At 42.3% G+C, this 25,165-nt stretch overlaps 2 protein-coding genes across 9 annotated transcripts in view; one reads left to right on the plus strand and one right to left on the minus strand.

Moving 5' to 3' along the window:
- Positions 1 to 9,936, minus strand: part of usp9 (ubiquitin specific peptidase 9) — a 40,692-nt gene extending 30,756 nt beyond the window's left edge. For 3 of the 5 annotated variants that reach the window (XM_070975274.1, XM_070975275.1, XM_070975273.1), the window contains exons 1-5: positions 9,690 to 9,925; positions 4,744 to 5,012; positions 1,749 to 1,894; positions 1,133 to 1,212; positions 93 to 205 (exon numbers count right to left, since the gene is read on the minus strand). In XM_070975274.1, coding sequence (XP_070831375.1) covers positions 93 to 205; positions 1,133 to 1,212; positions 1,749 to 1,894; positions 4,744 to 4,845 — 441 coding nt within the window. In that variant the 5' untranslated portion in view covers positions 4,846 to 5,012; positions 9,690 to 9,925. Of the gene's footprint in view, positions 1 to 92; positions 206 to 1,132; positions 1,213 to 1,748; positions 1,895 to 4,743; positions 5,013 to 9,689 lie in introns of all 5 variants that reach the window. The other 2 variants (XM_070975277.1, XM_070975276.1) reach the window with 1 other exon arrangement.
- Positions 9,937 to 12,638: 2,702 nt separating this feature from the next.
- med14 (mediator complex subunit 14) lies at positions 12,639 to 25,161 on the plus strand. Of its 4 annotated transcripts, none has more exons than XM_070976157.1 (29): positions 12,654 to 13,084; positions 13,560 to 13,586; positions 13,710 to 13,815; positions 13,959 to 14,132; positions 14,270 to 14,399; positions 14,533 to 14,661; positions 14,798 to 14,905; positions 15,847 to 15,979; positions 16,130 to 16,280; positions 16,396 to 16,507; positions 16,797 to 16,922; positions 17,074 to 17,152; positions 17,509 to 17,668; positions 17,822 to 18,016; positions 18,709 to 18,843; positions 18,955 to 19,031; positions 19,141 to 19,301; positions 19,711 to 19,857; positions 20,176 to 20,420; positions 20,771 to 21,040; positions 21,429 to 21,672; positions 22,174 to 22,296; positions 22,524 to 22,700; positions 22,846 to 23,084; positions 23,168 to 23,347; positions 23,537 to 23,644; positions 23,898 to 24,023; positions 24,150 to 24,339; positions 24,443 to 25,161. In XM_070976157.1, the coding sequence occupies exons 1-29, from the start codon at positions 12,909 to 12,911 to the stop codon at positions 24,514 to 24,516; spliced, it is 4,302 nt and encodes a 1,433-aa protein (XP_070832258.1). In that variant the 5' UTR covers positions 12,654 to 12,908; the 3' UTR covers positions 24,517 to 25,161. The 4 variants fall into 4 exon arrangements, with proteins under 4 accessions (XP_070832262.1, XP_070832258.1, XP_070832260.1 ...); XM_070976159.1 differs by having other exon boundaries at positions 20,206 to 20,420; XM_070976161.1 differs by lacking the exon at positions 22,174 to 22,296 and having other exon boundaries at positions 12,639 to 13,084; positions 20,206 to 20,420.
- The last annotated feature ends 4 nt before the right edge of the window (positions 25,162 to 25,165 follow it).

The following is a 25,165-nucleotide window of genomic DNA, read 5'->3' on the forward strand; positions in this document are numbered from 1 at the left end:
CTAGATGCTAGATGCCACTAAATCCTACATTTTGGACCTTTACAGAAGCTAACTTTTCAGTACCAAAATACAATGCAGCAATGAAAACTCACATGGATCTCAAACTTCCAGCCACTGACAGCCTCGTCTGTCAGGATCTTTGTGAAGGAGATGGTCAGACCATCTCTGAAAAACCTCTGACATGCCTCACACTTCACATCCAGTCCTGCAAGGAAAGACAACCATCACGATACCATATATAATGTGCAGAGAATTATATATCCAGTATCTTTAATTGTCTTTATATTAAGATTCATTCATAAAGGTTTCAAGTTACAAATGGTCTGGGCAGGAGAAATTCTGCTGTGGGTTTAAAACTGGGGCTACCTTCTGAGCCCTGCTCAGTTTAATGAGATGAAATTCTGCTGTTTGTCCTGTTTGAGAAAATCTTCTCAGACACGTGGACCTGAACCTACCAGAAACTCTGTGCAGCATTACTTTCATTCATTGGAAATGTGATGTAGCTCAAGGTGATACGAGCAAATAATTTGTTTATAATGTAGGTATGTACATCTTTTAAAAGACATTTTTTTGGTGAAATAAATATACTTGTACAAGTATTATGTCTTTTCGAGGCTCGGCCTCTTATGGGCATACTGCAGAGAAACACATGTTCAAATGGTGTGAACCCATGTGTTTTTGGTCAGTTTTTACAGCCCGAGAACAGAGAGAAGAATCATATGGAAAGAGCCTTGATTTTGGTGGTGAAATGTTCAATCATTAAATTATCATTGAATTGAGAGAAATTCCTGTTTTGTTGTGTTTCCAGCTGTTTCCAGCTTCTTAAAGGTTAACACTTGTTGCTTTCTGTTTTATGTCACTATAAACTGAAAATCTTTTGGACTGCTGGTTGTGGTGAGTAATAGACGACCACACTTCATTACACACTATTTTCTATTTTTTAGACTATGGTCCAAACTATAATCAGTTTTCATTAAATAATCGAAAAAATACTCCACACACTTGAAAATATAATGATGAACAATCTGCACTACCTGATCGGGCTTCAAGCTGCTTTAAAAGCAACGAGTGTAGGATGTGAATGCTACAGAGCATCTCTATAGACACAAAAGAACATAATGTACATTCCTACCTTTTTTACTCAGGTCTATAGCAGCTTCCAAGAGGACTTCTAACTCCCCTTTTGGCAAAACTGGAACGACCCAACGAGGCCTGGAAGTTAGAGGGGAAAAAAAGTCAACAGGCAAACGACCATACAAATGTAAAAGGTACAATGTTGCATGGATATTCTACCTTTGCCCGACCCCAAAGAGCTCAGTTTACCATGCTGTTAGAAACCTTGTCTGTGTATGTGACTGTTGTGATGTGTTCAGACTGAATGTCGAACTATTTTTAAAGGGCACCTACAAAGTCACTGCAAAGACACATGTAGATGTTGGTTCATGGCGCGATGACTTGAACAATGTTTTTACTTAACTCAAAAAATTTGCGCCTGTCAAAAACTGTCTGAACTTCGTAAAAGTGCTAATCATCATATTGTATGTGTAGATTGTACAGCCTTCACTCACTGTGAGCTATTTGGCTTTTGACTCTCAACTTTACAAGCAACTCCAAGCAAAGCTACCCTGTGCTTTTTGACGAACAGCACAGCGCAGCACAGCAATATTTCTAATAAAGGGTTTGTGTCTTGTGCCCTGAATTAGGGGTGAATGACGATGCAGCCTCGGTGAAGGCAAGTTAATTGATACCTGTTGATCATGTCATCCAGCTTGGCTAGGTCAGTGTGAGGAAAGGCGGGCTCCTCCTCTTCCAGCTGAGGGGGTCCATCCCCCTGGCCCTGCTCATCTGGTGGGCTCACTGGAGAGTTCTCATTAGATGAGTTCGGAGATGATGTCTAGAAAATCCAGACAATCAAAATCAAAGGATGCTTATTGATCTATGTGGATGTAACATTCAACCAAAATTTTACAGTAATACTATGTCAGACCAAAGACAAAATCCAAGCTTCCAGCTGACTAGATTAAATCCTTCAGAATCCAACAGAGATATAAAAATAAAGCCCCTGTGCATCCCTTATGTAGTACTGAGACAGAAAAATATGAACACCTGCAAAGTGTCATTTATTTGAAATACCTGGACAATGCAATGTAACTGACATATATAACTTTCTGGTTGCTTTTTATAGCAATAATCTTCAGTAATGATTTATAAATAAACACAAGTCTATGGTGATGGCAGAATTACTATCAGCTGCAATGCTCATTACACACCAGAACACATAAAACAGAGACAACTTTGTTGCTGTCAATTTCTGAACAACTGTGGGGGTGAAAATGTAAAGTTTGGCCTAAGGCAAGAGATGCACTAACAGCCATGTTGTTATCAAAATTATCTGCATTTTCTTTTTCCTTTTTTGATACTATGACAGAGAGAGACAGAAAACATGGGCACGCAAGCACGGGTAATGACATGGGATAAAGGTCCTGCCTGAGCATCACGGTTATATGGCATTTTAAAAAAACATGATTCCAGAGAAGTTGACACATTGTGCAAAATGTCAATAAAAACAGAATGCAATCATTTGCAAACAAACTGTGTTTACCAATAACGGTTTTACAGTGTGTTTCTCAGCCCATGTAGTAATCTCCTTTATACAATCATGTGTTCACACTGTGGTGAGCCTCACTCCATCCTTGCTTCTGAACAACAGAGTTTTTGGAGGATTGCCCTTTCATTCCCAATCATGATACTATCACCTGTTGAAAATTACCCTTTTTACTGGGGATGGGCATTTCAAGCAAAACCAGTATTTGATATTCACTTTGAACTATTCGACCGTTCGACATTAAGGGGAAAGCAAAGGGAAAATGTCTTTTTAATGATGATAGTTGCATTAACTATATAACTTTCCCAGCCTTTTGTTGCTCCTGTCCCAACTTGTTTGAAACATGTTGCTGCATCAAAATCAGAATAAGAATATGAACCTGGTGAAGTATAACATTAAATGTACTGTCTTTGAACCATTTTCAATTGACAATATATTAAAAAGGATTTGTAAATCATTGCATTCTATTTTATTTATGTCCCAGTGTCCCAACTTTTTTTTAAATCAGGATCGTATTAAACCTCTAAACCATGCAGAAATCTGTTTTGATTTTGTGTCCATTTAAATATGGATGATAAAATGTGACTTAGCTATAAATTAGAAGACCAAAAACGGGATTTTGACAGCTTTGTTTCATCTGTAGCAGGACCAGACATCAAGTTCAAATGCAGTTTTCAACCAACACTATCATTTTAACATGTGAGGAGAAATGTTGACATAGTAGCAAAGCAACCACTATTTTCAGACATTGTTGTCATATCATGAACTGAAACTGTATTTTAATTAATTTGTGTGCTCATCTGGTCACTCAAACAAGCTTGTGCAAATGCAGTGTTTTAATGGAGCCCATTGGGGGCATTTTTGATCATCGGTGTACCCAGAGCATACAAACAAAAGATCAAAAATAGGGCTGGGTTTATGTAGGTGATACTAATCAATCAAACAAATAAATAAAGTGCAAGATCCACATGCAACTCCCTTGTTGACCTGCAAAGCAAGGCTCAAACTTCACTTCCTGCTATGGAGTATACATTTGTGTCTATAGTGACATATACCAATGGAAAGCCAAGGCCAACTTCCTGTATAGGGTAGGGTTTGTATTGTTGGGGTCACTAAGTGATTATGCATATAGGTATAAAGAAGCAGGTGTCTCTCCTGAAAGGCCTTTCCACAGAGCCATTCAAGTCATTATGCTCATAGTATTTCGCATACAAAGACATGCTCTTTTCATCCTTATCTACCTAGAGGAGAAAAAAAAGTGAGGACTGACAAGGTTGTGTTAGAATTATAAATGTGTTAGTACGTGGGTGTATCTCTGTACGGCACTATCAAAAAGAAATTTTGGACGGAAGAGTGTCTGAGAAACAAAGGCAATGATCTGCATCTATAAATGTGCATTTAAGCACCAATGTGACCATTCCCTTCTTCATTTCTTTCCTCATCTAATGAGTGAGTATGAACATCAGTGGTGGTGTGAGCAGCTGTGGATGAGAGAGTAAAAGAGGGATACACATAATCGAGAGAGATGCACAACTGAGAAAAATGAAATGTGGGGGTGTGTGGTGAAGGCTCCTTCTGCTTGGCTGACCTACATAGGCAGCTTGCCTCTCACGTCTCACCACGGCTCATCTCTAACCAACACAGGCCCGCACACACACACGTGTGTGTGTGTGTGTGTGTGTGTGTGTCTGTGTGTGCGCGTGCACATACACACTCATCCTTTATCCATCACTCAGGAGGCTCTGTTCATTGATGCCTTGCCTTCACTCTCTTTCTCCCTCTTTTCCGCTCCCTCTTCCCCTCCCTTTTTGTCCCCTTTGGCATCTGTGTGTGGTTAGGTACGAGCATTATCTGTTCAAAAAAACTGTGCTGCAGTGTCTGGACTGACAAAAAGAGAGCTATCAAAACACACTCCGTTCACTCTCCCTTCAAAGGTTAATTTAATTACATGTGTCTACCATCAGAAAGGATGTGTAATGCATATCATCTTTTAAAAGAAATACAAGATTACACATACAAGAAAGCAGAAGCCAGCCAATATCAGTAGGCAGACAATATCAAAAATATTCAAAGGACAAAATACAGTGGGTGTATTGACAGACAGAAAGTAAAGGTCCAATGTTAAAAATGATGCTGACCTGGTTTTGTGGCAGTGGGGGTTGGCTCTGAGCATCAGGTGCCTGGCCTTGGCCCTGACTGTCATTGCCCCCCACCGGAGAGCCACGCGTGGTGGCCGTCATGCTCGCCACAGGGCAGATCTTGGCAATCTTGGCCTCTTAGGGAGCGCTGGCCAGGAGGGAAATCACAGCCACCTCAGCTGTAGAGCAGAGGGAAGAGAGCCCGAACACACCAGAGAGGGACACAAGCACCTGGAGATCTGGATGTGCCGCTGAGACCATTGCATAACCTGGAGCAGGGGAGAAGGAGTAAAGGTCAGAATAATCAGCAGGCTGGTTAAGTTACATGTACTACACAAGCAAAAGAGGTTAGGTGGTCATAAACTTCTGCAGAAATGACCATCTGAATCATCTTGTTAGGAGCAACTTTTTCTGGCAAGCTGCATCACGAAAGTTCTGTGATCAATAACCAATTTGATGTGTTATGAATTAGGATGCTCAAGTCAGTCTTTGGAGGGCTGATATGTGTCAGATTCAGAGTATCCAGTGCCACACCAAAGATCTGTTCCTGAGTCATTACAACAGCGTCATCTTACATCCACAATTCTTGATATGTGTCTCACACCTTCATGCTCTTGTAAATTATCACAGAGAAGCTTTATAGGTCAGCTGATATTACTGACAGACATTTTTTACATCTTTCAAATTTGCCAAACCAGAAACACTGCAGTGGTCAGTCTCAACACCAGCCCACCAAGCCGAACAACAACCGTGCTATCTCAAACTTATTGCATCTCATGTCACTACATTCATTGACACAGCAGCCGCAAGACTGGGTGTCCTGAACTTTGGCCAACCCTTGGAACACAGCAAACTCTGATATACCCCAAAAGTAATATTAATCCTGAAATTCTCTCACATCATGCTAACAGAGGCCCACAAACAGTCGGTATGAACAAGCAGTCAGAGCACACTGCCTGCCTGAATCCATCTATGATGGATTGTGAAGTGAAAATACAGTTTTACATTTACTTTGTTTTTTGACCGTTGTATTGAAATAATACAGACTTTTTCTGATTACCTTAGTCTAAACTGGCTCTGTTAACTGCAACTTGTTTTATTTATTTTATTATTGCTGTTTTGGCCATTATTTTTATCGATTATAATAAAATAGGGCTGGTTAAGTGAAGTGCTGTGATCTGGGAAATGATGACATTGCTACATGCTACAGTTCGATGGGACAAGAATCCCAAGGGGCCAGACTGTTTCAAAAAAGATAACAGCTCAGCCAGATGATCTAACTCACTTTATTTGGAGGTATGTAACACTCCCTTGCTGCATAAGAAAACTGTGTGCACATCTAACTGTGTGGTAAGTACTACAGGTCAAAGTTAAGCCAGTAAATTGGTCTGTAACCTGTGAAATATGTTTAACACAGGCAGTTTGGGTAAGACCGTTTGCATTCAATTTCTATTCCAAATACGTTTGTCTAATCTAGAGATTTGTTTAAAACCTACATGAGGCTTTTAGTGACTATTATACTTAAATAATCATGCTATGGCTGAGTAAAGTAACTTAACTACCCCTTATAGTATGAAGTAAGTTCTTATGTATTCAATGCAGAAAAAATGCCCCCCTGACTGTTATACTACTATTATATCACTTGATTATTACTGATGTATTAACACTTTATCTTCTTCATTAATCATCTAATTATTTTTGTAAAATTCTGAAAGTGGTGAGAAATGCTGTCACAATTACCCAGAATCCAAAGCAACACCTTCACAATGCTTGTTATGTCTAACCAAAAGCACAAAGCTAAAATTATGAAAATATATTGAAAAGCAGCAAGTCTTCGTATTTCTGAAACTCGAACAATAAAACATGAAAAATTACTTATCAAAATAGTTGCCTATCAAGTGAAATACGCATGTGACCTGTTTTGACACCTCCCCATAAAGAATATGATTCAAAAATTGCCAAGAACCAGAATCGATAAGCGTTGCATGTCATAACCCCGCCTCTATCACACCCCGTTTCTTGGCTATCTACACACTATGACGATGAAATAAAGGCAAAATGCCATAAAAAAAAGAAAAGAAAAAGAAAACCTTCATGATTATCTAATTGCACAAGCGTCTTTCCCACCTGACTTCTTTCTAGTGATGTCAGGAAATTGCCAGATATCAGCAATTAACTTGCATGAGTGCAGTACAACTATTAAAAAAGCATTCAAAAAGGTGCAGAAATAAAACTAATAGAATGTGTTAATAATGTTTGCAGCCTCATGTGCAAAAAGACATTTTTGGCCAGGATAAATGTATAATGATCAGACTTCGATTGAACTGCCGTGACATTTTGTACCAATACAGTAGCATTCATATCAGTAGCAGAAAAGTTTAACGCAACATTTCCAAATTCAATGTCCAAGGACAAGATACACTATGTTTATTGCCAATTATATTCTGCACCTCCGTCAACGCAATAAACACCACACCTTTGAGGCTTCCGGTCATTAAAATTACCATTTAGACTATATGTTGCCTCAGAATGAATGCTGTTTAAAACTTATTTTCCAATTCAACATGGGGAAGGGTTATTATGCAAGATTTATAAACTGGCAATGAAGGCAGAACCCTCTTCCACAGTGATTCCTATGATCAAAGTTAATGATGTGCACGGCATCATAAAGTTAAGGGAACATGACTTGATGGTGCTTAGACAGAATACAAAAAAAAAGAAAGAAAAGAAAAGGTAAGACATCATTTATGCTGTTTAATCAGCTGAAAGCTTCAGTGAAGTTGCCAATGACAATGTCTGTTGTTAAAACCAAGCTCTAATGGACGTGAGTTCATGAGTCATTACGAACGCAATTTCTCTTAAATCCCATCTCCACTGTCTTACGCTCAGAAACATCAATAGTTTTTATCAGATCAACAAATGACTGGAAATTAGAACAGAAGTAGAATTTTAAATGCCCATTCTGGAAAAATGAAATAGACATGACCCATAACATGAGAATATAAACATCTTTAGGAACCATAACTGGTGCTGTTCTGCTGTCTTGGACAAGAATGACTAGTAAAAACAACAGCACATCTAACGAGTATGTACCTTATAAAAAGCTGCTGATTTGCTTTTGGTGACCATGAATCCGTTTAAGTCAATCCTTATTGAGATATGAATTTTGAAAAAAATGAAATGTTAACAGTTGAAACGCACGTTTGGTTTATCTACCGTTAGTTTTTTTTTTTTCTTCTTAATTTAAGGGTAGTGAAACTTGATTATTTCCTATTTTACAGGTGGCCATTGACATCTGCTTCAGCATCAGCAATTTGGGTTGCAGCTGTCATCAGACAGTACACTACATTACAGTCATTATTTCTGGCAAAAAACTGGCATGCTGAGAACGAAATGTCACATCATGTATAATAAGCTACTAACTGTGAAACCACTCAGTTTCAAACCATTTACTAATGGAGTGGGGGGATAGGGTGGGTTACTTTCATGACGCACAAAAACAGGTTATGTTCTATCAACAGTGTCAAAAGAGTCAGACACAGTTTATTAACGGATACTATTAAGCAAGGAGCTAAGCTAGGTGCAAGTGCGGCCTTCTGGACGGAACCGGCTTTGAAACGTTAACACTAGCTAATAGTGTTATTAAAAAAATATATTCCACAGACGGGGAAATCAGCCATGTAACATTACGTGTGTTGCCTTGGAGTATCTTCAAAATTAGACAGTCCAGATGCATATAAAATACACGGTGACATTACGTAACAATCATTACAAACTAGCGCCGTCAACAACCGTTAACAGCTGGTGGTTTAGTTAGTTAACGCTTGCTGCTAGCTAGCTGCGGCAACTAACGTTCGTTTAGCCTGCAAAGCGATCCGCCCAGACAGCGGAGCAGTGACGGCCTTGTCGTCCAAAGCCCATTGCGCTGAGACACACAGGCCTCAATATTCGATCAGGCCTGACGTTATGATTACCCAAACAAACCCTTTCTACCTAACATAGGAGCTGAAGCACACAGAGAGTTTGGTTAATAACTAAAATCAATATCGTTCTAACATCACTTTCCCCGGCGTTATTGTTAACCAACCATGTTGCTCTAACGCCATTTACAATGAACATCGGTCGTGCTAACGTGCTAACGAGGGGCAATCTAGATAAAAGTTAATGTTAGCTGTCCTAGCTAGTTAATGCTAGCTATCTTGCGTGCATTTAGCTAGCGTTAACATTTCTATTTTGACATGCGGCTTGCTGATATGGCTCGACAAGTAACTTGTTTTTCCATCTAATAAACGAGCACTGCCATTAAAGCTTAACGTCACTTTGCAGCCATTTCAGCGTTCAAAATACGATAACCCAGCTAGCTATCTTGGATAGCGTAGAATGTTACTGACAGGGGAGTCGTCTATTTCCTGAAATTTAGTGAGTGAGGGTTCTGTCCTATATCGCCTAACGCCAAGTTCTAACTTGCTAAAAGAAACTGAAAATAAAACAATGGGAGCACAACTGATATAAAATGTTAACTGCAAGGTGGCTTTTATAAAACTGGTGTCCATGAGAAATAAAAAAAATATGTGTAGAGGATAACCAGATTCCAGTAACTTGTAAACATGAGACGTTTAAAAGGAAATGTTCCTTCTCAGTCTGTAGACAGTGTCGAGTACTATTTGCGGGTAGCTAGCGCTAGCTTGGAGTTGGTGTATCTAGCGGGATAAGCTAATCAGACTACACGTACTGTTAAGACCATGAATTGCAGTTTAATCGCGTTGACATTGTCAAAGATGCAGTAAGCAGTAGCTAACAGAGAAAAACCCGACTGATAATGACTAACACACGTAAACCAAATGCAGTAATGTTACCTTGCATCCACCACCAGCTGACGCTAATACTAGCAGTAGCCAGCTAACAATCACCAGCCAGGGTATCGCGCTAGTTAGCTAACAACTCACCAGGAATTTGATATGACTTCCCCCTCTATTCACGGGCTACGTCCAGCCTTGAACGATGGTGTCGTCGTATATTACATAAACGTGGCCTATATCGGTGACCGTTTCGCTGGACACAAACCTGTTACTAGAAAGATCTAATTCCTACGTTTTTTTCCTCTGCTTCTGGGTGTTTTTCCTGCGTCACCGGCGCGGTAACAGCCCCCTAACTCTATCTCGTCCGATTTCTGGGGCTTGTCACTTCGGTCCCAGCAGTCACTCACAACTTGAATCAGTTCAACATGGCGGAAGCGCAGTCGGACACAAATGCTGCTCAGTAAAACGGGCCAGAGGACTGTGTGAACTCCCAACAGTTAGCGTTGTTTATGAGCTAGTTTGCACCGCAACGGACAGCAGCTCAGCAAACACAACACCCGTTAAATGTAAAGGGCATAAAACCCCTTCTCAATTCTGATCAATGACTCCGGTTCCACCAGGCTCATCCAAACCGTAGTTTGATTAAAACCTGGCGGAAAAAAAAAACGAGGAACCAGACGCGCTGGACTATATCGCCTCCTGTCGCACGGGGTGGTCATAAATGAATAGATAATGTTCTCATAAAAACCTAAATGTAGACAAATTCATCTGTAAACACAAACTAACGCTTCAGCTCTTTGTGAAAAGATTGCAGGACACTTGTCTATATAGACACTGAAACAGGTTTACCTTGCTGCAATCATTCCTCTTGTCCATACTGGCCATTATGAGATCCTTTCAGAAAGACATTTCAACGTAAGGGATGGGGGATTAAAAAAAATTCAGTCCTCTCCTTATGTAAAATAAAGTTTATCTGAGTTTATTTTTGTTTATAGCTAAAGCCACCCGAGTCACATAAAGATAGTGGATATCAGTATGGATATCAGTGTGCTGGTGGGCCCCGTGGAATAATTCACAGCCCCAAATTTGTTGTGTGGTAATTTGATCAAACCTAAATTAATTTGCCAATTTAAGTGCAATAAATGTTCTTACAACTACATTCTGAAACAGGGCAAGCATCAAAATTAGGTAATAAAGTGGGACACACCCTACAGACCTTATCATGCCAGTTGATATTGTGGTTTAGTAGTAGCACACATTGCCATTTTTTTCACAGTTATAGCAGTCAAATCTCCAAATGACAGAGAGGTTTGGGGTTTTGATGGGGGACTTGAGCCCCAGAGGAGTAGGGCCATGTGATTTTATTAGGATTGTCAGGTATTTGCTCCTGGTTATAGGTTTACCTTCTGCTTTCTGTGACCTCCTGTGATAAACAGAACAAATCTCACAGGTTTGTTTCCTCATTAATCCAATGGACCTTACAGGCATGTCCTTAAACAAGATACCAAGCTCGTAATCAATGCAATGCTTTGGATGAGTCAGCCAAGGATTCACCCCACACTTGTGTTACTGCACTCTAATTACTCAGCAGAGACCCACCTTATTGAAAAAGCACTGACCAGAAAAAGAGAAATACTACAATGAACTCAATTTCATTTCAAATGTTTGGCTTCAGTTTAGATTGTGGGAAGCCAAATAATGATCAAGTGGAGCTGGTTTAAGGTCAGTTATCCAAAGACCAACAACACCATAAACTAATGCCTCAATATTAACTGTCGAGCTAAATCAACACCTAAGCAATCACAAAAAAGAGGTGTTGGTTACTATTTGGAGTGATGCTACTACAGTCTAGAAGAGTTTGATTTTTTCTAGATACTCTACAGCTGCACATCTAATCTATAACCAGCTTACATGACAGCATTGGGGCATGATAGAATATTTTTATCTCACTTGTATATGAATTCAAAATCTGTTTCTTAGACTAATTTTTTCTATACTAGTGCATTGTTCGTCAGTCTTTTCTTGCCTAGAAGTAATATGACCCCCATTTCAGACATGAGTCTGTAACATTGCTGACTTCATGTATCTGTTAAAGTGACAGTTTAGGGGCTTATACACAACTTCCTTAAAACATAATCTTGACCAAATACACCACTTGGATTATAGCTCCAAAAGGAAAGGAAATTAGTAAATCAGATGCTAGAAACTACAGCTCAAATCGTGGTATGACTTACTGTATATACATGATTATGGGTCTTTCCCATCTATGCATTTCATTGTGATGTTTCTCCGCAGTGTGTCCTCCACATCTCTTAAAAATGGAGAGTCTACAGAGAAGGATTATGGGAAATACTAAACAGGAAGACAACTGATATCCTTACATCTCCTGTGATTTGCTGTGGTCTAAACAAGGAGTGCCCTGACATAATTGAAATACATTATCTTCATTATTTTAATCATGTCTGTTTCCCAAAGGAGTCCTATAGGAGTTTAGCTGCCTTTAGGTGGGGAGACAAAGCGGTAAATAGAAGTATAGATCAGCTTTGACCTCTAAACAAACTGCTTGTAGAAACAACAATGATTAATATATTCAGACATCCTAACCAATTAATCAAATCAATTTACTGAAATGCTTTTCAAGATAGATTTGATTAAGAAAGGCAGGGAAGGTGTTTAATGTCCTCAGTGATCCATTATCTGCAGTCTCTCTTTAATTTTGTCATACTGATTATCCATAATGTAATTTCAACACATTAGTTTGCATACCAGTGGAGGAATGACATTTACTCAAGTACAAATTTCAGGAAGAACCACTTACTTGAGTCTTTTCTTCTTCTCTAGCAATATTAAGTTTCAATGCCCCCCTCTTTTTGTATAGAATGTCCATATAAATAACTGATTTTTCATTTCCTATTTTGTGTAATTTATTTCTAACAACTTTGAGGTTTGCCAATTTAGGATCTAGCTAGGTGTGACGGCATTTCTCATTATTTAAGGATTGCTTCCAAACCAAATAAGTCAATCGATAAAATGAATCAGCAGGCGTGAAGAGACGTTCGTGACTCCCGCTCCTCGACGCTCCGGTTTGGGTTTTCCATTCCACCGGTCTATGTTCAAGAGTCCCGGCAGCAAAGATGGCGGCTGAGCGGCGTTGAGTCTTCTCTTTAATGAGTGACCAAATTTGTTATCTTTGTCGAGTTTACAGCTGAGCGAAGAAACCGAGTCTATGCCGAGAAACTCGTCTCGTGAAAGAAATGTTGTGAGACGACGAATAAAATCTTTTCTCAAAGAGTTAGCTCCTACAACTCGATAGTTTTTCGTTGTGGCGCTGGGTGTGCATCGCCGTAGCTATATCGTCATTGTAAAATGGCTCCGGTGCAGATTGGATCAGATGGACAACTCGTCCCGCTCGGAGGTCCGGTTGTCTCGGGTCCACAGCCACCACCACCTGGGGCCCCAGCAACACAGGGGGTCCGACTGAGCCTGCTGATTGAATTTCTCCTACAGAGGACCTACCATGAAATTACCCTACTGGCGGAACTGTAAGTAGCATGTTAGCGGTGTAGGCCTCAAAGCTAACAGGGCTAACCGGCGGGCTAATCAGCTAACGTTGGTAAACTCAGAGGATGCTCCTCTTCAGCCACTGAAATTAAAGCTAGCGGGCTCATCAAGTTTGGACCAGTCTAGAAGTTATGAGATGCTTTCCATAATAACGGCGGGGATGATCTATTATAAAGTGGATAGCACGGATAATTACTGATATGTGAGGGGGCGTATCGGTAGACATCATAATGTCTGAAGATCCAGAAGTTGTAGCTAGTGGTTAGCCCAGGTGGGTGTTTATATGGGGCGATAAATCTGTGGGACACCAAGTGGACCATTTGCATTAGTGTGCTGTCTTAAAGCCTTTCTCTTGCCGTAATCAAAGCAGGTGCACAGAGTATGGGCAGGTAATGTGTTGGGAACGAGGACAATGGCAATAATTAAGCATTTTAATGTGTTATGTCTTTTTCCCAGACTTCCCAGAAAAACGGACATGGAGAGGTATGTTCCTTTGGATGTAACTCTGAACGTCTTTATCCCCTGACGTCTTAAGACACTTATTCTGTTAAGTTGTTGTTTTGAAGTTTTGAACAACCATTATCATCTCTTTTTTGTTTTTTCCAGGAAAATAGAGATCGTCCAGTTTGCCAGTCGTACTCGGCAGCTCTTTGTGCGTCTGCTAGCCTTAGTGAAGTGGGCAAGCAATGCAGGGAAAGTTGAAAAGTGTGCGGTACGTTGTGTATAATTTGACTTTCCTAGTATCACTATGTATTGTTGGATTTGATAATACACTACCTTGTGCCCATCAGACATTAATCAACTTTCTGTTGATTTTCCTTTCCTTTCCTCTCCACATCGTATCCATGATAACAGATGATTTCCAGCTTCTTGGATCAGCAGACCATCTTGTTTGTGGATACAGCTGATAGGCTGGCTTCACTGGCCAGAGATGCCCTCGTTCATGCTCGTTTGCCCAGCTTTGCCATCCCCTTTGCCATCGATGTTCTCACCACAGGCTCATACCCACGCTTGCCAACATGTATACGAGTAAGTATGTTAATCTTCCTTCCCTGCAGACTGTTAATCTATAGTCTTACATGAAAAACAAGCTTCTGGCATTAAAGAGTGTTCTGTCTTGTATGTTTGGATTGTCAGCACAATTTTTTCTTTGTTCATTTGTGCAGGATAAGATCATTCCTCCCGACCCCATCACTAAGTCTGAGAAGCAGACCACCCTGAACCAGCTTAATCAGATTCTACGACACCGCCTTGTCACTACAGATTTACCACCCCAGCTAGCAAACCTCACAGTCGGTAAGCAAAATGTTTACACCCAAAGGGGTGTATTTTAACTGGTAGCAAATCCCATAACTTCTTTTGTAGTTTGTTTTCAGTTGATTTGAGAATGATCTTACATGTGTGTTTGCTTGTGTGTGCATTTGTGTAGCGAATGGGCGTGTAAAGTTTCGTGTAGAAGGAGAGTTTGAGGCCACTTTGACAGTGATGGGTGATGACCCTGATATTCCCTGGAGGCTTCTCAAGTTGGAGATTCTGGTGGAGGACAAAGAAACTGGAGGTAGGGCTTGCGCTCATCCTGTTCTGCTGCACACCACAGTGGGCACCATTGACAAGCAGATTGATAATACACTTCACTGCTAATGTTTTCCCTTTTCCCACTCTCAACCCATTCCCCTCCCCCGCATTGTTGACAGATGGCCGAGCCTTGGTCCACAGTTTGCAGGTGAACTTCATCCACGAGTTGGTCCAGGCCCGCCTGTGTGCGGATGAAAAACCTCTTCAGGATATGTACAACTGCTTGCGTATCCTTTCTTGGACTTTGTGTAACTGCGCACGTGTGTGTGTGTGTGCGCACGCGTACATACACACACGCACATTTTGTGTATGTCCTGCACAAAACCACTTGGCTGTAGTCCCAGTCTGATGTGAACTACTGCAGTAGGGTGGGAGCGTGTGTTGGAGCATATAGAGTATTGACTGGTCAAGCAGATGCATGCGGCATTCCAATGAGAAACACAGCTGCAGAATTACATCCTCTTAATGCTCTTTTTGCATTCATTCTCAAACAACACAACCACCTTTTGTTACCAACAGGGAAAAGGCAGCACTGTTCTTACTACACCTTGCCACCCGAACAGGCCATTTGAAGTGTAATTCATCTTTTATGGAGATGTTTCCAACACCTGCACAAAAAAGTGGATGCATTTTGATTTATTTGTACAGGCTTTTGAAAAATCCCAGCTAAATTACATTTTCTACAGAATGAAGTGTATCATGGTGTCAGCATCAAAACCAATCACCTGACATTTGTATTGTCAGACGGTGATAATTCATCTGGCTTTTGTAACCCGTACATATAGGAAGGAAAGGATTTGTTATGATCCCTGTCACTCATCAGCCTGTGGTAAAATGTAGAGAGAAACACAAGCTTATTTGCAGTCATGCTAATATTAGAGGCCCTAATCAAGCATGCGAGCTGAGCACGACTGTCCTTATCACAATGCTAATCAGTACATCTCTGCTCTGCCTTTCCCCCACCAACGCTAGCAGTGCAGCTTACCGTGTCAAAGAGCAGTCTGTGTTGGGAACAAATACCCCTTTTACCAACAAAGTGTATGTGTCTTGAGGATATGTGTGTGAGTGTGTGTTGAATCTTAATGGGAAGATGTGTATGGTACTTTATCTCTGTTCACCTGGACTCGGTATTTTCCCACACTGTCTTCTTTAACTGCACTGTCTCCAGATTCCTTCTGTCTGTCACTGCAGCTCGAGGTGCTCCACTCTCAGACTCTGATGCTGATCAGAGAGCGATGGGGGGACCTGGTGCAGGAGGAGAGATACATGCCTGCAAAATACCTCACACTCACTGTCTGGAAGTAAGACTTTATATATTACCCTCACATATGTGGGCATGAACACTCTTCTTAAAAAAACTACCAAAATTGAATGAAGATAGAAAGCACTAAATGGCATTCATACAGTTTTTAATTCCTCCTGTCTGTCATACTTTTTCTTCATTTTTCCAGCCAACAGGTTTTAGGGAGGAAAACAGGTACAGCGTCAGTACATAAAGTCACTATCAAGATTGACGAATCAGATGGATCTAAGCCATTGCAAATATCTCACGAGCCTCCTCTCCCTGCCTGTGACTCTAAATTAATGGAGAGAGCGATGAAAGTAAGCACAACATAATGTTTCTAATAAATGTGGTTTTAGTGTAATATAAAGTATGACTTACTGTGCAAATATTGTACAGTTTAATAATGTTTGTTTTCTCTCAATCATCCTTTAGATTGACCATCTGTCAGTGGAGAAGCTTTTGATTGACAGCGTGCATGCCCGGTCCCATCAGAAGCTGCAGGAGCTGAAGGCCATTCTGAAGGCCAGCAATCCCAGTGACAACTGTATGTGTTTTCTCTGCTTTTTCATTGTTAACTTTTTAACACATTCTTAAGTATGTATTGAGCAAATGCTCACACATTAGTGCAGAGCCATTGTTTAGGACACAGAAGGTATAATTTTAACCCTGAAAAAAATCTAATGAGGGGACTTTTGTGATCTGAATTATTATGAATTACATGGTGAAAATTCCCATTGGCTCATAGAGATGTATTCTCTCACACATCCTCATTCACCTTCTGCCAGTAATGCAACATAACCACGGTGGTATTCACATCTGTGTGTTTATTGCAGCGTTCATCGAGACTGCTTTACCCACACTCGTTATTCCAATACTTGAGCCCTGTGGTCGTTCAGAGTGCTTACACATTTTTGTGGACCTGCACTCCGGCATGTTCCAGCCCATGTTGTACGGATTAGGTAAGTCATGGCGTTCATGTTGTGTTTAGATAAGACTTTGGTTTTGTATTTGCAATTATGTGGCTAGTAAAATTCATACTTGTGGTTCTGCTGCTACTGTTTTATATGCTCACCTCTGTGAACATGAACCATTGCTTTGTTGCCTCTCTAGATCAGTCCATGCTGGATGACATTGAGAAGACCATCAACGATGATATGAAGCGTATCATATCTTGGCTTCAACAACTGAAGTAAGTCCACCTCCTCAGTTTTCAAATGGATTTGAACATGAAGTGCATATTCACAGCAAGACAGTATTAAGTATTTTTCTGCAGAGCGAATGACAACAGGCAGTTCAGAGTCATCAGTCGAAGCGAGAGTCTGACACCTGACTCTAGCTTGTCAAAACTGTCTAATTGCAGTCAGTGGCAGTAGCTCTCAGTAGCAACACTTGGCTAAGCAGGTGGCAAACTGGGTGTTGAGATGAATCGCTAGGACTCTCAATTGCCAGAGTCTTGCATGAGTAAACAGTGTGAATGTGAGAAAGAGCATGAGCTAAGAAGCCTTGACTTTGTGTAACACAGAGTATTTCTTTCTCTCTGACAAGGTTCTGGTTGGGGGAGCAGCGCTGTCGACAGTCTGTGAAACACCTTCCTACTCTGTGTACTGATGTCCTGCACCTATCCAACTCGGCTTCTCACCCTGTTGGCAACTTGTCCAAACACAAACTCTTCATTAAACTCACACGTCTTCCGCAGTACTACATTGTGAGTTCCTCGACCAATACGTTCCTGAACAGGGCTGAACCAAAGGGGCTCCACTACAAAAATAAAAATGTTCCTGACTGCTTTAATTTCCTCCCTCTAATTGTCGATCTTGGACATTTCCAATTCCTCTCTCTCCTCATCTATTTTCTGTAGGTGGTGGAAATGCTCGAAGTGCCTAGCAGTCCCACAGCGTTGCAGTACAAGTACTCCTTCCTGTCTGTGTCTCAGTTGGAAGGAGAGGACGGGCCCATGTGCGCACAGCTCCTGCAGCATTTCAAACCCAACCTGGAACACCTTGTCCAGGATGCGACAACAGGGCGGGGGGCCCGACCTGGCACTAAGAGAAAGGTAGTCAGTTCTAGAGTATTTGTACACCAAATGTTCATATGCATATTTCTTCATACATTTTTGTAAAGGCATACAGTGATAAAATTTCAGAATTTATGTTTTGACCCGGGCTGCACGGTGGCGCAGCAGGTAGTGCGCGTGCCTCACAGCACGAAGGTTGCCGGTTCGATCTCCGGGTCAGGCGGGGCCTTTCTGTGTGAAGTTTGCATGTTCTTCCCGTGCATGCGTGGGTTCTCTCCGGGTACTCCGGCTTCCTCCCACAGACCAAAAACATGCTCATTAGGTTAATTGATGACTCTAAATTGTCCGTAGGTGTGAGTGTGAGTGTGAATGGTTGTTTGTCCTTGCATGTGGCCCTGCAATCGGCTGGCGACCGGTTCAGGTTGTACCCCGCCTCTCGCCCATTGTAGCTGGGACAGGCTCCAGCCCCCCGCAACCCCGAAAGGGATAGGCGGTATAGATAATGGATGGATGGATGTTTTGACCCTAATATCATGACAAATTGCTCTGCCCCTGGTGTAACCCTGCCAGCTATGTACACGTGTAGGTTGCATCGCTACAACATAACCCCATAATGTGCACATTTTGAATGTGACAAACCACCGCTAAGAAAACACACATGCTCAGCTGGATAAACTAAACTAAAAAGATGTGCTTCAATGTGCAATTTGCTTTTGCCTCCTGCTCTGTAGATATCTGGGGACCAGGGGGACCCGGAGCCAAAGAAGCCGAAGCGGTCTGGAGAAATGTGTGCCTTCAACAAAGAGCTGGCTCACCTAGTAGCAATGTGTGACACCAACATGCCTTTTATTGGCCTCAGAACGGAGGTAAGTCACAATGTTTGAGACAGTCACAAGTGTGTCCTGAAGACATGAAGCATGGCAATCCCAGAGCTGTGTTTCCTGGGTAGTACAGTCTGTCTGTTTGTCTTTGAGCAGCTGTCCAACATGGAGATCCCAAACCAAGGTGTCCAAGTGGAGGGGGATGGCAGCAGTCATGCGATACGTCTACTGAAGTAATACGCCAAAGCACACATACACCCTTAATGACAGCCAAATACAACTTGTATGTTTAACTTTGCCAAACCCATTGTGACTGTTAAGTGTAACTGTTTTGTCCTGCAGGATTCCTCCCTGTAAAGGTGTAGGAGAGGAGACCAGGAAAGCTTTAGAGCGCTCTCTACTGGACTGCACCTTCCGGCTGCAGGGCAGGAACAACCGAACGTGGGTGGCTGAACTGGTGCTGGCCAACTGCCCTCTCAACAGCACACACAGCAAAGAGCAAGGTACAAACCAGCCTACAGATTGTTCCAAGTTCATCAGTAAAAGTTAACATTTAAATGTTTACCTTGGTTTATCTAGAAAATTTTCTTAAAATGTTATCCATCCAGAAATCCTAAATCAAACTACAGTCACAACCTAAGAGCAGAGCAAAGCCATCAAATTAATACAGCCAACACATGCACTGTGATATAATAAATATTCAGTATAGCAAATTTAGCACTTGGCTATAACATTATAAAAACATGGTATGCTAAAAACATTGTCATCATTGTTCATAGAATGTCTAACATTAAATAGTAAAAATGTAAAATATTAAAAAATAAATGAAAATGGCTGTCATGTTAACATAGAAATGTCTGTATCTGCTTTATGACCCAGTGTCTTAACAAACCCGTCTGTTCCCTCTATTAGCCTCCACGCGACATGTGTATCTGACCTATGAGAACCCTCTATCGGAGCCGGTGGGCGGGCGGAAGGTGGTAGAGATGTTTCTTAATGACTGGAGCGCCATCAGTCAGCTCTACCAGTGTGTCCTCAACTTTTCTCGTGCACTGCCAGGTACATGCATCATCATCTGTAAAGCAAACGTTGCACTCACATGTAAATACTTGACTTGTGATGGTCTTGGATGACAATCAGCTCCTCTTCAATCAGTCAGTGTGTTAGCAGTCATTTGCTCTCAGTGTTTGGAGAGAAATGAAGGTGATACATGTATTTTCAAAGTGAAACAAACGTTTTCTTATTATTCACAGAAATACATAGTCACAGGGAGTCAAAGCTTGCACTCATCAGGCTCACTTAGTGTTAGTTAGTGCTTGACAAAAGAAACACACCCATCTAAGACAGCTTCACGTTGATTGCTTCCCCCCTTCCCAGAGATGCCATCTTACTTGAGCCTGTTCTCAGAGGTGCGGCTGTATAACTACCGCAAGCTGGTCCTGTGCTACGGCACCACCAAGGGCAGCTCCGTCACCATCCAGTGGAATTCTGGGAGCCAGCGTTTCCACCTTGCCCTGGGCACTGTGGGGCCGAACTCTGGCTGCTCCAACTGCCACAATATCATCCTTCATCAGCTACAGGAGATGTTCAACAAGAGTCCAAACGTGATGCAGCTGCTGCAGGTATGCAGGAGCACTGTTCTGAAAACTGCATTTGTCAGATCAAGTCAGAATTTCAAGTGGCTTTTAAGATTCCTGTTAAATGTGTTCACTTAACCTTCATGTGTTGAACTACGTGATAAATGGGGCTTAATATCGGTGGGTAATTCAAGTGTAGTGGCTGACAGCTCAAAGTATGCCGCATCCTTAAATTTTCTAGCATTCTATGTTTTGTTCATGCTTCTCACTTGGCTCAGAAAATACTTGCAGATATTACTTCTATGACCTGTATTTCTCTAATCACAGGCCACCTACTCTATCTAAGTGTTCTCTGTAATGTCCTGGGTAACATTTCTATTCATCATCTTCCTCAGGTGCTTTCTGACACACAGGCCCCTCTGAATGCAATCAACAAGCTACCAACAGTGCCCATGCTGGGCCTGACCCAGCGCACCAACACTGCCTACCAGTGCTTCTCCATCTTGCCCCAGTCGGCCACACACATCCGCCTGGCGTTCCGAAACATGTACTGCATCGACATCTACTGCCGCAGCCGTGGCGTGGTAGCCATCAGAGATGGAGCCTACAGTCTTTTTGACAACACTAAGATCGTAGAGGGCTTCTACCCAGCTCCTGGACTCAAGGTAAATATGTGACCTGTTGATGGAACCAAAGGTTCAACATTTTTGGAAGTGCGCTTATTTGCTCTCTTTTCAAGGGTTCGATTAGATACCACGGTCATGTCTGGACAGTAAATACAAAGTGAAGCTTCTGCCAGCAGCCAGTTATCTCAGCACAGTATAAAGACCCTCCATTTCCAGTCTTTATACTGAGCTAAGGTAACTGCATTGTCATCACTCTAGTGTGAAAAGTTGTTAAATTCTGCCGAACTTAAAGAGTCTTTTCAGCACACACGCTGAAGTACATGTAAAGCAGATAGCACAGTTTCCTGATTAACAACTTCAGTGTTTCTGGTTCAGCTTTTTACAAATAAATCCTAAATTCTGTCCTTCTACTCCCTCCCCTCTGTAGACATTCCTGAACATGTTTGTAGACAGTAATCAGGACGCTCGCAGACGCTCCGTCAATGAAGATGATAACCCACCCTCGCCAGTGGGCGTGGACGTGATGGACAGTCTGATGACCCAGTTTCAACAGCAGCCACAGCCAATGAGAGGGGCTGCGGGAGGTGTCTATCCTCCCCTCACATCACCACCGCCAAATTACCATGCTAATGTAGCTCCCTCTCCGTCCATGATGCCCACCCAGTCACCAGGTAATGGCGAGCTTGGCACTGTGTTTGTCCAAGTATGTGCGAGTGAATGATATCCTGTATTGTTTGCATCATCTGAGCTTGTCGAGCTGCCATACAGGATTTTCAACCAACAGTTCATTGTTTCTGAAGATATCACATTGCTGTCATGATCTTTCCTGCTGACTTATGTGTACATATTTGTCACAAGAGCAAGTTGTGTGACTGTCACTGAGGAAGAGGAAGAGCCAACCATGTGTGCCCATTTTAATTTTGTGAAACCATGAGATCAATTTGTGTTTCTCATGCAACATACACACACCTCACAGCCAAGAGGGAACAAAGCATGCATTTAGTCCTGCTCTTTCCATTCCTCTCCATCTCAGCCCGCCAGCCAGAGGCTGCAGCCCTTCCGCCCTGCTTTAGCACGTGTGTACGAGTGTGTGCGCTCGCGTGTGTGTAAGGAGCACTTGTCAACCTCAGAGTCTGACGAGCCATTTGGTATGTGTGTGTATGTGTGTGCAGGGAACATCCATGCCTCTGGCTCCCCTAGTGGAGCTCTGAGGGCACCCTCTCCTTTTGGGCCCACCCCGTCTCCGTCTTCTCTGGGCATAGCCATGGGCCAGACCAGCTTTGCCAGTCCCCACGGTAAGCAGCAGGGTGGCCCTAAATGCTGGCCTGGTGGTAATTCTGGTCTGCTGGCCAAGGGCTGAAACGGGCTGAACTGAACGTCCTCACTAGGCACTTCCAGGCTGCAGACATTAGCAAGCATATGACAAATGGCCTGTGGTTAGTGGGCACACAGTGGTGTATTCATCTGACTGTCTACTGGTTTAAGTGTTTTGTTGCTGATGGCTGTCTCTCCGTCACCCTAGGTGCTCTGGACCCCAGTTCTCCCTACGCCATGGTGTCTCCTAGCCATAGGGGCCAGTGGCCAGGCTCACCCCAGGTCTCAGGGCCTTCTCCTGGGGCAAGGATCCATGGGATGTCCCCAGGTAACCCATCGCTGCACTCGCCTATCCCAGACCCTCATTCTCCACGTGCTGGGACCAGTAAGTGTTTTTATCTTTGTGTTACTTCATTAATACTGAAATCCCTTTTTCTATTGTTATTATCATTATTGTTATTTGTATTATTATTGTGACAAAGATATGTTTTGTATTCAGTAAGAAACTTGTCTCTCTGTCTCTGGTCTAGGTTCACAAGTCATGCCTACCAGTATGCCTCCACCCCGCAAGCTACCTCAGCGCCCCTGGGCTGCCTCCATTCCTACCATCCTCACCCACAATGCCTTGCATGTGCTTCTGCTCCCCTCACCCACTCCCTGCCTGGTGCCAGGCCTGGCAGGAAGCTACCTCTGCTCACCGCTGGAGCGCTTTCTGGGTTCAGTTATCATGAGACGACACCTACAGAGAATCATCCAGCAGGAGGCCAACGTGAGTGTTGCACAAAATATCCTGATTCGGTGGTGGACACTCATGTGTTCCTAACTTCCCCTCCTCTGTCAACTCTCCTCCAGTTATCTATTGTGAACTCTAATGAACCGGGGGTGATCATGTTCAAGACGGACGTGCTGAAGTGCCGGGTGGCTCTCAACCCAAAGAACTACCAGACGCTGCAGCTCAAAGTCACTCCAGAAAACACTGGTCCCTGGTCTCAGGAGGAGCTTCAGGTACTGGAGAAGTTCTTCGAGACGCGGGTAAGTACAAACAGTGTTCATGTACGTACATAGTTTAGAGTTTGACATGAATATAAGTATTTTGCATTTGTTTGAACTGATCATAATTGAAAATATTGTACTATATTAGAAAAATTTAAACTCATAGGAACACATGCCTGCACTCATGATATTATTCCTCTGAGCCATCTTCTGTCGTCCTCTGTCTAGGTTGCTGGTCCTCCCTTCAAATACAACACTCTGAATGCCTTCACCAAGCTGCTGGGGGCGCCCACTAACATCCTCAGGGACTGCGTGCGCATCATGAAGCTCGAACTGGTGGGCAGCTGTTTCTTTTATGCGGTTGTTATATGCACGTATTGAATCGTGATTGTGTCTGAGCCTCATCTATGAAATATGTTCAATATATGTTTTTCCACAAAAGTAGAAAATGACTTAAAATCGCTTAACGTCACCTCTACACTTGTTAGAAAATGCAAATTCAAGAATTTCTGAATATGCAAACTGAATATCTTGATTCATTTTTCCACTTTCATATAAACATTTCCATTGCCTCTGTCTTTCTTTGCAGTTCCCTGACCAGGCTGCACAGCTGAAGTGGAATGTCCAGTTCTGTCTCACCATCCCTCCCAGTGCTCCCCCCATTGCCCCTCCTGGAACCATCGCTGTGGTGCTCAAGTCCAAGATGCTCTTCTTTGTAAGTCTAAGTAGAACCTCACCATTAGCACTTCACAGCCAGGACACAAGCTGTATACCTGCGTAGCATCAATTGAAACGCTAAGACCAACTGGCCCCCGTGTGTTTGGTCTCTTTTGCCTCACAGTTGCAGCTGACCCAGCGCATCCCAGTGCCCCAGGAGCCAGTGAGCATTATTGTGCCCATTGTGTACGACATGGCCACAGGCCTCACTCAGCAGGCCGACATCCCCCGGCAGCACAGCTCATCAGGGGCCGCAGCGCTCATGGTCTCTAACATCCTTAAGAGGTTCAATGAACTGCATCCTGCCAGACAGGGTGAGACTAGAAGAACACTCAAAAACTGGTTTCAACCGAATATTCGGTTTTATCTCTTCATGAAAAACGCCTTCGCTAACTCATTTTTCTGTCTTCCTGTCAGGTGAGTGTACGATATTTGCTTCTGTTCATGAGCTGATGGCCAACCTCACTCTACCCCCTGGCACCCGCCAGTAGAAACAACTAATTCAGAGGCAGCACTGGAGCTCAACTGGATTCCCTTTGAGGCCGAGGATGGAGAAACAAGAAAAAGAGAGGCTACTATGGTCCCAAGATGTCAAACTCCAGCATGCATCCTCTGCATCAGCCACTGGACTGTTGACCTGATGTATAATTGCTGTTCTGAATAGGGTTAATGTACAGTTGATTGTGGGAGGGGTTGATGCAAAAGGATATAAATGTTATTTTTTTCCTCCAGGTGCACTTGTAAACAAGATTATCTATTGAAATTAAGGTTGTTTACGAAAATATGTACATTGTTGTATATTTGAGCGTTGAAAAGAATCAGGTGAGTTTGACTTTTGCTAGAAAAATGTCTTTGTTTCCTTTTCCTTCTTTCTTTTTATAACACAAGACTATTATTATAGTATCAGGAGATATATTACCTAGCACACTATTTAAATGTTATCTTGCCTTTACTTCCTCTGCGTTTTTATTTGAACCTTTTCACTTTGGATACTGTAAAACTGTGACGAACTTTATAAGCCAGTTGTATTTTATTAAGACCTATTTTGAGTCCTTATGGAAGGATTTGCGACATTGTGTCTGACTTTGCTATTTAATAAACCAAGCCCGGAGTTGGTTTGTGCTTTGAGGATCTTCCACT

The sequence above is a fragment of the Chaetodon trifascialis genome, chromosome 12, assembly GCF_039877785.1.
Source record: "Chaetodon trifascialis isolate fChaTrf1 chromosome 12, fChaTrf1.hap1, whole genome shotgun sequence".
NCBI lineage: Eukaryota > Metazoa > Chordata > Actinopteri > Chaetodontiformes > Chaetodontidae > Chaetodon > Chaetodon trifascialis.